Here is a 16,952-nt window from a genome sequence, read left to right on the forward strand (position 1 = left end):
TTGGAGAAATTAAAATCAAGGGTGACGGTCAAATTCGTCGAATAAATTTGTCTTTCTTTACTAGTTGAACCAAATATGCAATCTGTTACTAATTGAGGTTAATTTTATCCTTGACCAATGCGAAATGGAATAAATTTGTACTGCCTCTGTTTAAAAGAGAATGACCTACTTTTCTTTTTAGTTCGTTTAAAAAAGAATGATTCCTTTCCTTCTTTGACAATACTTTAATTTCGACTTTCCACGTGACATATTTAGGACCACAAGATTAAAGGGTATTTTTGTACATTTGACACAACTTTAATTTAAGACCACAAGATTCAAAAATCTTCTTTATTTTCTTAAACTTTGTGTCAAGTCAAAGTATGTCATTCTTTTTTAAACGGAGGGAGTGCTTATTTTTAAACAGTAGAAACTTAGCATCGATGATACCATGTGCCACAACATTAAGGATTCATTTTTGTTTAATGGAGGATATGTTTAGATCGTTTACACAGTTCAGAATAAGTTTTAATCCTTTCGCATAATTCAAAGAGTGAATTTCACCACTCTCCCCTAATTATTTATTTTTCATTATTTTTTTTTTTGGTTCCTGCTTTCTTTCTTCTTGCCATTACCTCTACCACCGTTGTCACCTTCACTACCATCTTCTCTTCTTTTGCTCTCCCATTTTCTCATCACTACTCACACCACTAAAAGAAAATGCGTTAAATGATTTGAAATATTTTTTATTTTAATGTAGGTACATAACCGCATAAGGGTCAAAATATGAAAATTGAATGATTAAGGATAGAGAAAAAAGGAATACAATTTGATCCAATCATACAATATTTTCAAGATAGAGATGCATAACAAGTTCTTTTTAAGTTTATTTACTATTTTCATCGAAGAAGTCATTTTTTTAAAAAATATTGCATAAAAAAAAAAATCCATTAACAGAAGGACTGATTATAAAATATTTTTCTTAAATAGAGTTTAAAATGAATTAGTGTAAATCTCCTCAAACCTCATTAAACATTTTCCTAAAATGAAAATATGGGTCATTAAGGGGCCCCAATGTTTATCCATACTGATCATTGGGCTAAAATGTTACATACTAGTATATTTTTCTCAATAATATGACAGAAGCAGCTGAAATAGCCATCAAATGATTAATTGACAAGGCAATTTCACCGCTACGGCACCGATCCATTCATTAGAGAGAGATTGCTCTGACTTTCTCTCTCACTCTCAGGTATTTCATTTCTTCCCCTTCCATTTCTCCAATAATTTCTCACATTTTTGAGATTTTTTTTTATAAAGAAATTGCCTAGTGTGGCATTTATTTTTTGGGCCTTTTTTTTTTTTTTCAGGCTTTGTGAATTTCTTTATCTTCGTTGTGTTCGTTGTTTATGGTGGCGGCATTGTTTATAGTCGGATCTATTTCACCTTTGTATCTCCAATTCATCGAATGCATGGGGTAATTATATTTTTGGTCTTCATCATAAGCTTAATTATTATGGGGTTCTTTTTTGTTGGTTTTTATGTTGTTTATGGAATTAGGGCTTTTTTTATTCAGGTTTCCTGAGGAAATGATTATAGAAATTTATGGTTGTCATAGCTCAAAAATAGTCCAACTATGAGTGTTTGTCTAATTAATCCAACTAATTTAGGGTTGAGCCCTACTTGATTGAAATCATGTAACTTTGAATAGTGGGATAATCAATGACCGGGGAAGTATTTAATTTGCCTGAATTTTGTAATCCAGAAATTGGGGAATCTTAGTAGTTCATATAGTTGGTTGGCTACTGAACTTTCACATGTTCGATTCCGCGCCTTGTAATCCCCTCTTCCCACGGCCAATATAAAAAAAGGAAAAAATAAAGAAATAATGTGCTTTATAACTTTTAGGGTATCAATTGTTTAATTTCTTTATAAAGAAATTGGGGACAATGGTGGAATGAAACGATGGTAAAGGAGGGATACGGAGCAACTATTTATGCATATAATTTTGATTTTTTGAGGAAGAACTTTTGTTAATGAGTTTTTAAACGCAAAAAGTGCAGTTCTCTTGTCTCTTCGATAGTAGTCTAGGATTCAAAATAGTTAAAACAATTACTATCTTCAAAATGTAGGTCTGTAAGTTATTTACATTATTAGGTACTCAAACTTAAATCTTGATGTTATTTGCATCTTTACTAGTACTTGTTGTTACATTGACCTTGTCATCAGACAGCCCAAAATCCCAATCTGTCAATCTGTATGAGTTGACACTCCATAAATCTGCAACTTATAAGGGCAATAGTTATATAAACTTCTTACTTTAAATTAGATTAGTATACCCTCTAAGCCTCATTAAGAACAGAAGTCCCTATGGTTTTGATGATCTCCGGAAGATCAGTCCTAATGAGGTGGAAGTATTGTTTCCTGTTTGCCTTATAGCTATTTAATCTTTTCCATTTTTTATGTGGCATGGAAATTATTCTTGAATTGTCTGACTAGAAGACCTCTCTTTTATGTATATGTATTCTAATTGATTCTTACAGAAACAAATGTCATTTGTAACAGTGCAGTGGTTGTTTGGGGTCCGATAGTAAAGCCGTATTAACTTCTTCAGTTCATCAGCCACTGAAGGAGCAGAAACATCTAGAACATTTAGTACATAAAGCCAAACTATCGGCTGATTTCTGGACAACCAGCACACGTGACATGGAGAACCACACTGCAGCTCAATCACAAGGAAGCACCTCGCCAATTAGTACATCTACTCAGACACAGGATGCTCATGGCACTGCAAATACCAACGACCATTCCGAATTTGTAAATCATGGTTAGTATTGGATCTTCTCTTGCTCACTTAACTTAATATCATTCCATGTCTTTTTGTCACCTTGTTTGTTCGATGAACAACGGCGTTTCCATTGAAAACTCTTTATTCAACATAACCAGTATAAGAGATCTCAGATGTAAAATTAGAACTTTAGACAGCAAAAGTAGTACTTATGCTTCAGCAATAGATTTTTTTCTTTCCTTTGTTCCCTGGTCCCTCTCTCTATCTTTTTAGCTGGTTGTGGACCTGTGGTTAGCCATGGATCATATCGATCATTATTCTTCTAGGAAATGTTCCCTATCATGCCCCTAGTGTTTTTATGGTAGTTTTGAAAACGAATTATAATGCCCGACGAGCAAATATGTGGCAAGAAAGTCACCGCACTTGACAAATCTAGTGGGTACTTGTTAAACTTTCTGGAGCCTAACAACTTTCAATATGATTTTGTAATTTTTATCAAATACCAGTTCTCGATAATCTGTATGTTCCAGATAATCCTGCTAATCCCCTCAGCCCCCGGTGATCCTAAAAGTTTGTAAACTCTCTCTGTGTCTGTGTAAAAAGGTCCTAAGACTAAGATTGATCAGCTAATAGGTTTTGGAAAAATATAGTTTTTGGTTTGTGGACTCTTCCCTTATTGCTTTTCTGGTTCTTGTCATCACTTTTTTTGTATCTATTTCTATGAGTTACTTATGCAGCTAGTTCTTCTCTATCAGGATTTGTTCGCTGGAACCAAATCAGACAGCAGTGGGTTGGACATAAAATTCCTGAGAACCAACCAAAACAGCTGCTTGAACCCAAATTAAGGTTAGATGTTATCATTTTTACCGAAATATATGATACTTTGTGAACCCCACACTGTCTTACGTTAAATTGACTACAAATGATCTAATATTTCAAGTTTTAGCTTCTCATTAACCAACCGAGGCACGATCTGTTGTCAGTTTGTCCTAAATTGTTATTCTTTGATTAAAAATGAAGAAATAAATCATATATCGTGCTAGACTGAAACTCATCATTTTGGGGTGTGGTGTGGTGTGGTGTGATGTGGTGTGGTGTTGGGGGTGTGTGTGTGTGTGTGGTGGTGGTGGTGGTGGGGTGGCCATGCTGAGGCTTGGATTTTGAAGAATGGAGTCCAAAAGATATGTTATTGGACTCGGTGCACTTCCTTGGGCATGCTAGGTATTTGAGTTGTCTGAATTCTGGTCATTTAGTGTAGCATTCTAGAGCTCTGGCATGGCAAATGTACAACATTTCACCATGTCTTCTCTCTTCAACAAACTAGATCCAAACAGAAGGGCCGAAACTTCTAATAGGATTGATGTTTAGTTGGCAAGTTGTATACCAAAGGGGGAGTATATTCAAACAGTCTATTAGTTGGATCGAACACCTTTTTGGTTCCAGAAACCTTGGACAATACTATTGTCATCTTCTGTGTCATACTGGTTTCTATGTAATCAACAACAACATATACCCAGTATATTCCCACCAAGTGGGGTCAGGGGAGAGGGTGGTAGATGTACGTTGTCCATACCACTACCTGAAATGTGAGATAGAGAGGCTACTTCTGATAGACCCACGGCTCAAAATAAAGCAATCTAAGATAAGATAAGGAAGAGCAATAAAACAAGATACAATTGAAATTAACATATACAATAATACCAAAAGCAACATACTCCAAGTATACACCAAAACATACAACATCCTAACTCGGACTAACCTTATGCCCTAATTCGCCGCCTCCACAACTTCCTACCCAGGATAATATCCTCGGTAAGCTGAAGCTACTCCATGTCATGTCTAATGACCTCCCTCCAATATTTCTTCGGTCTGCCTCTACCTCGCTTGAAACCATCCCAAGCCAATCTCTCACACCTCCGCACTGGGGCATCCGTGCTCCTCCGCATCACTTGACCGAACCATCTCAACCTCGCTGCCCTCATCTTGGCTTCCACCGAACCCACTCCCACCTTGTCTCGAATAACCTCATTTCTAATCCTATCTTTTCTAGTACACCCACACATCCACCGAAGCATTCTCATCTCCAACACCTTCATCTTTTGGATGTGCATCTTCTTAATAGGCCAACACTCCGCCACATACAACAAAGCCGGTCTAACCACTACTCTGTAGAACTTGCTTTTAAGTTTGGTAGGTACCTTTTTGTCACACAAGATACCGAAGGCGAGCCTCCATTTCATCCACCCTACCCCGATCCGATCAGTGACATCCTCGTCATTCTCTCCATTCTCCTGTATCATCGACCCCAGATACTGGTTTCTATGTAATGATTTTAGGATTTCCATTCAAAGTTGGGATAGAAAGGTCAAAATTGTGTCTAAATTAGTTTCCAAGGATGCTCCGACATCAAGATTATTAACAACTGAAAGAGGAAAGGCTGTAGAAGCCTGAGAGGATGATGCTTGTCGGGTATTTGCATGAATAGGAAATTCAGATGTTTACCATGGTTTTCAAGGAATAATCATGCTTGGATATTTTTTCCCTGCACCAGTAAATGTTTTCTATTGATAGATCATTCTCTAATAGTAATTTTTTTTTGCAGTTGGAATGCTACCTATGATAGTCTACTGGGGAGCAACAAGCCATTTCCCAAGCGTATCCCACTTGCTGTAAGTCTGCTTGTTGAAAAAGCTTAAAATGTACTGAATGCTTTTTCAACTTTCCAGCCGTTATAAAAATTTGCTTTATTTAACTGTTATCGGTTCATCATATAAAACGGGCAGGAAATGGTAGATTTTCTTGTGGATGTTTGGGAGCAGGAAGGAATGTATGATTAAGATTTTGCAAGCAAAGGATGCAGACAAATAGTCAAGGGAGAGTAGTAGCGCTTATCAGGATGATCTAAACTTGATTTGCTTCATGACGAAGAGATTTTTGGACAATGGGGTTGTTTTGTAAATGATATGTGATCTACTTGGTGTACATTTAAACGAACAATTGTGCTAGAATACCGGTTCAAGTTTATAAAAACTGATGATTCCTCCTGGTTGTGTTAGCAGATGTTTATTTCATATATGCTCTATTAATTGATTAAGGGAAAAGAAAGAAACTCCGATTATCACTGTGCTATAGAATCTTCCACATTTAAGCCAACCAAATTTGTGAATCTCTCTTTCAAAGTATAAGTAGTCTTATCAATTTATCGTAGAAGCCTATCATAGATGTGGAAGTTTGATAGTAATAATTACTACAGTATTGAAAAACATTTGTATTTCTGGTATATTGTTAGCTTTGGTGGGAAAATGAGCTGCCTGATTATTTTACCTGGGAAGATGAGTTGGAGTTGCACTTTCTGTCAAAGTTGGAGGAGTCTGTAAAACAGAAACTGAATGACTTGCAATAATAGCATACCCAGTGTAATACCACAAATGGGGTTCGGAGAGGCTAGAGAGTACACCTGTGACGTATCTTACCCTTATTTTTGTAGGGTAGAGAGGTGGTTTGAGATATTCCCTCAGTTCAAAAGGAAGAAACTGAACAACTTAACTCTACCGTAGAGTCCCAAGTAAAATATTTCTTGCTTTTAAATTTCAGGTGTGGAAGTATATTGGTATGCTCAATCTGGATCGTATTTGTTTGCAGGATTTTTAGTCGTGTCAAAGTCAAAACCGAAAAAAAAAAAAAGAAGTTGTTTCTTTTTACACACTTTTTACAGAGAATCTCAATTTTGGGAGAGAGTACTTCCAAATTCCAATATGCAGTCATTTTTGGAGAAAACTACTGTAATTTGTGGACATCACCTACTTAATTGAAAACCAATCCAATTCTGGGTGTGTTTGGTATGATGGAAAATGTTTTCCAATTTTCCCTTGTTTGGTTGTAATGAAATGTTGGGAAAATATTTTCCACAACAACTCATTTTCCTCCATTTGATGGAAAATGACTTCCCTCATAGGTCAAGGGAAGTCATTTTTCAGAAAATGACAAATGAAACTTATGACCTCATCCCCATTTCTTATCTCATCCCAACAACACTCATATTCACATGACTCAAAAAATTTACATTTCTCAAAAATTTGCATTACTCGAAAATATTTTTCACTGTGCTTTACTTTAATTTTTCACTGTTTGAAATAAAAAAAAGTGAAACCCAATTTTTTTTCATTTCCAATGTTCGTTGAATGTATTGTTATTTTCATATTCATAGAGAAAGACTTACCCATATTACTTTTGCTAATTGCATATTTCAACTTATCATCGATGTAACTTGTTTCACGAGGTTGAATAAGCTTGTCGTTCCGTTATATTTCTATTGATTGTAGTATCTTGAGATTGTCCTGACAAAATATTGAAAAGTGTCTCCTATATTTGCTAATTAATAGTTGCTTAAATTTAGTGATCGTAGTACTTTAGAATTCGATATTGATATTATTTGTTATGCTTAAATTATTTCTTACAAATTGTTGAGTTGTTAGAGACACTGATATACTAGTTAATAATTAGTAGTAGTATTTTCTAACAAATATTCTCTACTCACCAACCAAACACCATAAAATATTTTCCGAAAAATATTTTTCACTCACCAACCAAACATGAGAAAATAAGTAAAAAACTAAATTATTTTTCAAGAAAATATTTTCCATCATACCAAACACACCCTCTATCTATTTCGTCCAAGTACAACTGCAAATCCCCAGCCTAATTCCATAAATTAGGCTCTGACCATCGGGGGTGTGTAACCTTACCTTTATCTTTGTGAAAATAGAGAGTGGTTTCCAATAGATCCTTGGCATTGATATCATCAAAGTGTGCAACTTAAATGTCTGACAATATTTTTCATGAGAGATTTTTTTATTTTTTCGTTTTGGTTTCTACTTAGTGTCCGATGCTCGTACTGAAGCTCGACTAAATAGGATTTGTGCCGGGAAATCGTACGTTGGGGTAAAACACTCTTTAACAAAGACGATTTCGTACCAACGGGAGTTATGAGAGATTATTCTTGTTCTCACTTCTTGTATAGTTGTATTATTGCTATCTTATCATCAAAGTGATCTTATCTAGATAATTTATGATGTGGCCAATCCTAAAAATAAGTATGATCGATTGATGTGAGTTAAATTTTAGACAACTACAAGGAAATTGATAAAAACGCATAATGAAATGAACGTTGAGAGAGTTGTAAAGGAAAAGGCACGAAACCGGTATAATAATTAAGTTGTCCGCATTCTGTCTATAGTTGTTTGTCAATCATAATTGGAATCTATTACTCCTTTCATTTATTATTTTTATGTTTACTTATCAGTTTAACATATCAAAAAAAAAAATCAATCATTTACCGAGACTTAATATAATAAAATAATTATTTTATTATTTTCTTAATAAGCATGTCAAGTGTAAATGTAATAAATAAAAATGAACGAAGGATATTTCATGTTTTGTTTTATTAAACATGGAAGACGGGAAGAGGGACCTCTTTTCCCCTGCACTTTTGTGTTCGTGTCGTTGTATCAGAGTATGATATATATGTGTGTGTGTGTGAAGTTAGATTTATTTATTGAGCCTAAAATCTTAAATTATTTAGGTGGCTCACCTGATTTAGTGTCCTAAAGTAAGTTAAAGTATATTAGAAGACTAAACCTTTTTCATAAAATTCATTCAATAATGAGAAGCAAATGAAGTTCATATGGCATTAATTTAATGGTGTGTGTGATGTGTGAGTTAGGTCCACGTCATGATATATATCAAACTCTCCTTCATATAAAATTATGGTTTAAGTGAAAAATTATTATGACGGAAAGAGGTAAATACAAAAATAAAGAAAGTAAAGAATATTAAATTCAGCGTGGAAAAACTCTTCAAGTTGAAGGGAACAACCATAGGATTACAAAGATTCAAATTGCTTTACTACAATAATAAGAGGGTTAAAAATATTCTCCGAATGGCCACACAACAAGAGCCAAATACGGAGATGTAATAGCTACACCAACAAAAGTATATTAAGAGAAATCACCTGAAACAGACCTACTGTTCGGGACTCAAAATTAGAAGCTGAGAACCTTTAAATCAAATCTCCACCATTCAAATCAAACACCAAGATGTTAGGAATACTCAGTCAAAATTTCAGTCCGATCCAACGGTAGGAGCCAGAAAACGCTATCTGAAATTGGCTGATCGGAGAGAAAAACTACAGCAATTAAACTTTCTTTCTTTCTTCTCTCTTTGATGAAAGCTTTCTCAAAAACTTCTCTTATGTGCTAAGATCTCTCAAAGACAGATAAATATCAATTAACATGAATAATTCTCTCTCAAATAGTTCTATTTATAGATGATGAGTGATACTTTTTCTAAAGTCAAACCAACTCAAAATAAAAATAGAAATTAAAATTCTTTTTCAATGAAATTGAAAATCAAAAGAGAATACGATTAGACCTTAGACTTTTGACTGGATCATGGGCCGCGGCCCAACAAAAACATAGAGAAATCGGTGGTTTATTCATCTAAAAATTACATAAATACATAACTTATATTTTCAATATTACAAAAAATCTTAACTCGTTCATTTGGTTCGAAACTTTACACTCTTAATTAAACAACTCTTTTTCTGAGATATGAATTAAACAAATTTGACAAAAAGAAATAGCTTTTCATGAAGATATAAAAAAGTTTATTACACCCTAAGTGGGTATTAGTTAATCTCCTCGAAATACAAGTAGCATGAGAGAGCGACGTGGGAATGATTTATGGCCGTCCTCAATTCCAAACCCACGAGGTTCTATGGGTGTCGTGTCCGAATAACATTGGATGTATCTCTTAACAAATAAAACAAGCAGAGAGCCACCTCCCAACAGGGACCTGCAGCTTAATCACCGTAAAATATTGAGTTGATCTAATTTTATTTAGCTTTAAAAATTAGTTCATTTGATTCTTCAAACGATGAATTAAAGTGCTTTGTAAATTGAGATATACGGAGTAAGTTTTAAGTGCTAATGTTTGAATAAAAGAATTGAAATTACTTATTCAGATAAAGGTGTTAAAACAACTAAACAATTCAATTACATTATTCAACTTTGTTTTTGTCATCGTCCTTAATTAGTATGGTGTTTCCACAGTTTCATATTATTTGGTTTATATTGATCTGACATTCTTTTTAAGAAAATTGTATTTAAAAGGTACATTTTATTAAATTAACCTTATTGTAATATTTTTGGACTCTTATGACTACTAATACTAAGAATAGTATGAAAAATAATAATAATAAAACTCTCTTAATTTACTAAAATGAATAAATAAAATGAAACACCTATTTATTTATTTTTATAAAGAAGTCAAGTAAAAAGAAACGGATGAGTAATATTTTCCTCTATAAAATCATAGATGTGTCCAAGACAGACACCAAATCAAATTAAACGTATCTACGCTCCTAATTCGAATTAGGGCCGGGGAGTTCACCTCTCGTTCTATCTCTAAGCAAATTCATGTTATTTAGAAGTTCATTATCGAGTCTTTTTATTTGCTTAAACTTCGTGTCAAGTCAAAATTAGATAAATAAATTAAGAAAGAAGGAAATAATAATTTCCTCTATTAAATCATCGATGTAATTAAGAGTTAAGACACGCACCAAATGTATCTCTCTCCTAATTAGAAAGCTCTTTAATTAACAGATGTTATGTTATTAAGAAGCTCATCATCGAGTCTTATACTTAATTCATGGATGTCCAATTTCAGGACACCATCAATATTATCAACGTATTTTCATCATCTTATTCATGATGAAAACCCCACCAAGCATGCAACAAGCTATTATCGCATGCTAGAAATAGATTGTGCCCCTGAACATTCTGCCGTTCAGGGGCGCAATATAGAGGTGACAACAACAACTCATCATGAAGTTTTGGGATCATCAGAGGAGTATTATGCAGCTGAAGATGGTAGTGACGGTGGTGGAGATGGACCAGGTTTAAGTTCAGGTTCTGATGATTCAGAGAGCTGGCATGTGTTGAGATTAATCACTTATTATGTACATATGTTGAGTCCGCATAATTAGCTATTAGTTTGTTAGCAATTACTTGATTAATTAGTGGAAGCTAACTGACAGTTGTATAGGTAGTTAATTGACAACTGTATATATGGTAGTAGGTTGTATATAAACTCATTCTCTATCTCTGAAATGAGAGAGTATTCATTTTCCCCAAAATCACTTTGTAGGTTTTCTTTTTCTGCTCCGCAATTTGACATAGTATCAGACCGAGGTGAGGATTCATCAATGGCATCTCATCTTCATCTCTAATTTCTCCTTTTACTGTCTCGACACCATTGTTGAAGTACTCTATTTCTATTGAAATCTTATTTTTTTAATCTTTCTGACCAATTTATGTGTGGTCATCATGACGACTGAGGGAAACGAACGATCTATAAACAGTGGTGGTGTGAGCGGACTGGCTGAAACAAGCAATCCGTTGTACATGCATCCTTCAGATAGCCCTGGCGCATCACTCGTCCCAGTTCCTTTTGATGGGGGAGGATATCGATCCTGGAGGAGAAGTGTTCTGCGAGCCTTATTGGCAAAGAACAAATTAGGTTTTGTGAATGGAGAATGTAAGAAACCAGAGCCCAATTTGTCTCAATTCTGGCTGTGGGAGCGATGCGATAATATGGTGACTTCGTGGATTTTGAACTCACTGTCCAAGGAGATTTCTGATAGTATGGAATATGTAAATGACTCAATAGAGCTGTGGAGAGAACTCGAAGATAGGTACGGCCAGACCAATGGCGCGAAACTATACAAGATTCAGAAGAAAATTAACGATTTAACTCAAGGCAACTTGGATATCACTGCATATTACACAAAGATAAAAAAATTGTGGGAAAAATTGAACACTCTAAGCAATAAGAGCCACTGCATCTGCGCATGTGTGTGTGGGCCAAAGGAAAATGGACATAAGGCAGAACAAGATCGTAGATTGATCCAATTTCTTATGTGCCTGAACGAGGTGTACACCGTAGTGCGAGAGAGTATCCTTATGATGACTCCATTGCCTTCCATGGCACAGGCTTTTTCAATTCTAATACAAGAGGAAAAGCACAGAGAATTCAAGCCAAGTAATGTCCTGAACATGGAATTTACCTCACTCAATGCTAGTTCATTCGGAACAAGGAATTTCAGAACCACTTGCCCTTCAAATCGTGGACCAATTCGATCCTTCAATGGTAATTTGGGCATCTCTCTAAGGGTAATTCTATGGACAAGTCAAGGCAGTTTTGCGATTATTGTAAGAAACCAAGACACACAGTAGAGAATTGTTATAAATTGCTTGGATATCCCCAAAATCATCAAAATGGCCACAATAATCAGATCTCTACTCCTGGCCAAAACTTCAATAGAGGTTTTAATTCTAATCAAAACTTCAGTAGAAATGATAATCAAGGTTTCGGAAGATATTCTAATCAGACATACAATCCAAATCACAAATTTAATAAGGGGAAAAGAGCTGTGGCAAATGTTCATGGGATGCCAACCAATACGATTTTCGATAAAGGAGAGAATGCAGAAGAAAAGGAAGATAGTAAAGTCATCAGTATGTCCAAGGAGCAATACCAAAATGTTATGACTATGCTGCACAACTTTCAGGTGAATGCAGGAGAAAATGCAAATAACTCTAGTGTGGGGAATGGTTCTGTGAGCTTTGCAGGTACTGTTGTTTGTACATCCTCAATTGACTTTGGTAAGCCTTCATGTAGACATTTTGAATCAAAATCTGATTTGTGGATCTTAGATTCAGGAGCTTCGAATTACATGACCTTTCACAGACCCTCTATGTCCAACGTTAAGACTCTACCCTATCTTATTTTGATTAGCCTACCAAATGGATATAAAGTAAAGGTGACTGAATTAGGAGATGTAACACTTACACCTAAGCTCACTTTGCATAAAGTACTATATGTTCCTTCTTTTAAATTCAATTTTGTTTCTATCTATTCCCTCACAACATACCTCAAAGGTATTGCATTGTTTACTGATACTTCCTGTCTTTTGCAAGCCCCTTTAATGAAGAGGCCTCAGGAGATTGGTGAGTACAGGGATGGTTTATACTTCTTGTGTTCAAGGTGCTTGAAGGGTCGCAGTGCTACTTCCACTACCAACAGTTACATGTCATGTGTTTGTACTTCTAATTCAGTGACGAATTCACAAGCATCTGTTTTACATTCTTCTCATTCATTTCATTCACAACCAGATGTACATAACTCCATTTCAAACAATAAGAATGAGCATCCTATTTCTGTTTTGATTCCTCATTCATCTCATAGCAATAATATAGATTTGTTGTGGCACAATAGGCTTGGTCATGTACCCTTTGCAAAAGTGAGAACCTTAACTTCTATACCTGTTAGTTTTTTAACCAAACAACCTTTCGTTTGTTCAATTTGCCCTATGTCCAGACAATCTAGGTTGCCATTCTCTCAAAGAACCACAGAATCTTCAAAAATATTTGACCTTCTACATGTAGATCTACGGAGGCCCTACCATGTATCCACCCATGGACAATTACAAATACTTTATCACCATGGTGGATGACTATAGTAGATCCACATGGACACATCTTTTGAGTTGTAAAAATAATGCTCTACAAGTGATCAAAGCCTTCCTTTCTATGATTGAAAATCAGTTTGAAACCACCTTAAAGATCATCAGGTCTGACAATGGCCTAGAGTTCATAAATAATGAAGCTGCATCCTATTTCCAATCAAAAGGTATCATTCACCAAAAATCTTATCCCTACACACCACAATAAAATGGTGTGGTTGAAAGAAAGCACAAGTACCTACTTGAAACAGCCAGGGCCCTGATGTTCTATTCACACTTACCCCAAAAATATTGGGGAGAGTGCATTTTGACAGCCACTCACATCATAAATAGACTACCAACTACCCATTTAAATGAAAAATGCTCCTTTGAAGTCCTCTACAACAGAAAACCTTTATACTCTTCTTTGAGAAGTTTTGGGTGCTTATGTTATCCAACAATGCCTAAAGTGTTCAGAGATAAATTTGAACCTAGAACAACTCCTCATGTTTTTGTAGGTTATCCATTTGGATCAAAGGGTTACAAAGTGATAAGCTTAGCTACTAGAAAGATACATGTTTCTAAAGATGTGGTGTTTCATGAAAATGTTTTTCCATTTGCATCTACTCCTAAAGAAGCTAGTTTTGATTTTGCTTCTCAATTCTTCTTACATTCAATTCCCTCTGGCCATTCTAATTTTTCCCCAAAACCTACTGATTATGATGATGTATTTGTGCCTGCATCTTGTTCAAATGATCAAGAAAATGTAACTGTTACAAAACCTACTTCTAACAGCCCTGCAAATCATATCTCAAACACTATTAAAGAAGCCATTCCTTTAAGAAAGTCTAGGACCCACAAGACTCCTACTTATCTCAAAGACTACCATTGTCCTAGCATCACACCTACCAGCGAACAAATAACTTCCTTGTCCTTGAATGCTTTATTTTTGAAGAATCGGCATATTACCCAAGTGAGGCTCTCTTGGAACTTACATGAGCCAGTTCATATGCAAGATCCAAGAGAGCCTCACTTGCAAGCAGTTTTTCATTTGTTGAGGTATATTAAGAAGGATCCTACACTTGAGATTTTTCTGTCCAACAGTCCGAATTTTTGTGACTCTGACTGGGCGTCTTGTCCAGATTCTAGAAGATCTGTCTCAGGTTATATAGTTTTGATGGGCAACAGTCCAGTTAGCTGGAAATAAAAAAAGTAGGAGACTGTATCATTATCTTCAGCTGAGGCAGAGTACAGGTCCTTAAGAAAGGTTGTTGGTGAACTAGTATGGTTAAGCAGACTCCTCGAAGAATTGATTGTCTCAGCTCCTAAGCCATATGCAGTCTTTTGTGACAACCAATCAGCTCTCCACTTTACCAAAAATCCAGTATTTCATGAAAGAACCAAGCACATAGAAGTGGATTGCCACTTCATAAGAAACAAGCTTCAAGAAGGCCTTGTGTCTCTGCATCATGTGGCCACCGCTGACCAGCTGGCAGATGTTCTTACAAAAGCACTAATGGGAGTGAAACATTCAGCAGTTCTTGGCAAGTTGGATGTGAGAAACACCCTTCCAACTTGAGGGGGGTGTTGAGATTAATCACTTATTGTGTACATATGTTGAGTCGGCATGATTAGCTATTAGTTTGTTAGCAATTACTTGATCAATTAGTGGAAGTTAACTGACAGCTGTATAGGTAGCTAATTGACAGCTGTATATGTGGTAGTAGGTTGTATATAAACTCATTCTCTATCTCTGAAATGAGAGAGTATTCATTTTCCCCAAAATCACTTTGTGGGTTTTCTTTTTCTGCTCCGCAATTTGACAGCATGGGATTGAAAATAATACAGAAGCATACTACAAGAAAATGCTCACAGCTTACCCGGGAAATGCACTTTTACTTGCAAACTATGCCAGGTTTTTGAAAGAGGTAATCGTTCATGAGAAATGAATATATAACACTAAAATAATTAGCCTCTGGTAATTGAGTGACTACAAAGGCCTTGTCCAAATCAACTTGAGTGACTTTTGCAATACAAAGTAAAAGTTAAGTAACTATGGAGTTCAATTATCTAAAGTTACAATGACCATCCAAGTTTTTAACTTATTCAATTATCTAAAGTTAGAGTGACCATCCAAGTTTTTACTTATATAAAATAATAAATTATTACTTGTTTTTTCAAACTGAACAAGTAAAAACAAATGGAAAGAGTATCAGTATCGATTTTAAATAACAGTCTCTCTGTTTTAGTTTATTTGTCTGACTTTTCGATCTTTTTAGCCCGTTAAAAAGAAATTGTCTCTTTCTTTTTCTGGTAGACCACTTCTTAAATTCAATTTTCAGGTGACATATTCAAATCACAAGATTAAAGAACACTTTGATATATTTTATTTATCTTTAATTTAAGATCAATTATAAAGTTCCTTTCTTTCTTAAATTTCGTGACAAGTCAAAATAAGACAAACAAATTGAAACAGAGGAAGTATGCAATCGATTTTTATATGAAAATTACTAATGAATATGGAGATTGTATTTTTGGAAAAACAAGTTAAGGGGGATTTAGGAAAAGCAAAGGATTATTGCGGAAGAGCATTAGTGGCAAACCCAAGGGATGGGAATGTGTTATCACTTTATGCTGATCTAATATGGCTAAGCCAAAAAGATGCATCTCGTGCCAATGCTTATTTTGATCAAGCTCTTAAATCTCACCCTAATGATGATTGGTATAAAACTTTTAAATTAAATCATTAATCTAAAATAATTAAGTGACTGAAATTCAAGCTGTGTTGAGAAATGAGAACATGCTTTCTTTTAATCATACATGGATTATTGTTGTGCAGCTATGTAGAGGCATCATATGCTAGGTTCTTGTGGGATATTGAAGAGAGAGGAGGAATTGAAGAAAAAGAGCTAAGGGGATGATGTCGAATTTAAACAAAAAAATAATTCGATGCACTAGAATTTCTATTATATGTTCGAGAAAGAGTTAGACTACAACAGTTGATGACGTGGAATTGAAGAGATTGCGAATTCAGTAGCCACAAACTATTTAGGAGGAGCACGTCAGCCACTCTTGACTAGGGGTGTCAAGTGGGTCGGGCCGATCCAGCCTGACCCGGCTCGACCCAGCCCTAGTACCTAACTCAATCCAGTTTGACCCGGCCCGATAAGCCCTAGGGCTTTAGGGTTTCAGGTCTCGGGCCGGTTAATTTGTTAAAATGGGCTCGGCTAACCCGGCTCGGACCAAGCCCGGTCCAGGCCCGCCGGTTAACCGACCCGACCCGGCCGGGAAAAATTAAAAAAAAAAGAAGATATTTTGGATTTTCGGCCAAACTAGCCGTTGGCCCAACGGCTATGTAGCCGATTTTGGGTCCAAACGGCTAGTTTGGGCCCATTTATTAAAAAAAAAAAAAAACTTTAAAAAATATTTTTTAATCCTGAAAAAAAATCTATAAAAACCCTACAACTTCAAATCATTTTTTACACAATTTTTCACTCTCTCAAATCCCATTCTCTCTCAAATCTCAATTCTTAATTCTCAAATATTCAATATATTTAATTTCTTAAAGTATTCACTTTAATTTTTTAATTTTTCGTTTACAAAGTACTAGCGGAAGTTTCTAAA

General features: G+C 35.3%; 2 protein-coding genes across 5 annotated transcripts; both read left to right on the forward strand.

The window, feature by feature from the left end:
- The first annotated feature begins 1,070 nt into the window (after positions 1-1,070).
- Positions 1,071-5,822, forward strand: LOC107852688. Of its 4 annotated transcripts, none has more exons than XM_016697726.2 (6): positions 1,071-1,231; positions 1,350-1,456; positions 2,550-2,806; positions 3,523-3,613; positions 5,370-5,436; positions 5,551-5,822. In XM_016697726.2, exons 2-6 carry the CDS (start codon positions 1,389-1,391, stop codon positions 5,602-5,604), a joined length of 537 nt encoding a protein of 178 aa, XP_016553212.1. In that variant the 5' UTR covers positions 1,071-1,231; positions 1,350-1,388; the 3' UTR covers positions 5,605-5,822. The 4 variants fall into 4 exon arrangements, with proteins under 4 accessions (XP_016553212.1, XP_016553213.1, XP_016553214.1 ...); XM_016697727.2 differs by having other exon boundaries at positions 1,072-1,231; positions 2,545-2,806; XM_016697728.2 differs by lacking the exon at positions 1,350-1,456 and having other exon boundaries at positions 1,077-1,231; positions 2,545-2,806.
- Positions 5,823-11,151: 5,329 nt separating this feature from the next.
- Positions 11,152-15,277, forward strand: LOC124899595. Its single transcript, XM_047414529.1, has 7 exons — positions 11,152-11,997; positions 12,216-12,456; positions 12,805-13,151; positions 13,273-13,516; positions 13,847-14,491; positions 14,567-14,883; positions 15,155-15,277. The coding sequence occupies exons 1-7, from the start codon at positions 11,152-11,154 to the stop codon at positions 15,275-15,277; spliced, it is 2,763 nt and encodes a 920-aa protein (XP_047270485.1).
- Positions 15,278-16,952: the final 1,675 nt, after the last annotated feature.

The sequence above is a fragment of the Capsicum annuum genome, chromosome 6 (genome assembly GCF_002878395.1).
Source record: "Capsicum annuum cultivar UCD-10X-F1 chromosome 6, UCD10Xv1.1, whole genome shotgun sequence".
NCBI lineage: Eukaryota > Viridiplantae > Streptophyta > Magnoliopsida > Solanales > Solanaceae > Capsicum > Capsicum annuum.

Coding starts and splice junctions, on each gene's coding strand:
- LOC107852688 (XM_016697726.2), top strand. CDS start 1,389: ATGGTGGCGGCATTGTTTATAGTCGGATCTATTTCACCTTTGTATCTC. Junction 2,807..3,522: donor TTCCGAATTTGTAAATCATG/GTTAGTATTGGA, acceptor CTTCTCTATCAG/GATTTGTTCGCTGGAACCAA. Junction 5,437..5,550: donor CCAAGCGTATCCCACTTGCT/GTAAGTCTGCTT, acceptor TAAAACGGGCAG/GAAATGGTAGATTTTCTTGT.
- LOC124899595 (XM_047414529.1), top strand. CDS start 11,152: ATGACGACTGAGGGAAACGAACGATCTATAAACAGTGGTGGTGTGAGC. Junction 11,998..12,215: donor ATTTGGGCATCTCTCTAAGG/GTAATTCTATGG, acceptor TATTCTAATCAG/ACATACAATCCAAATCACAA. Junction 14,884..15,154: donor CAGTTCTTGGCAAGTTGGAT/GTGAGAAACACC, acceptor GCAATTTGACAG/CATGGGATTGAAAATAATAC.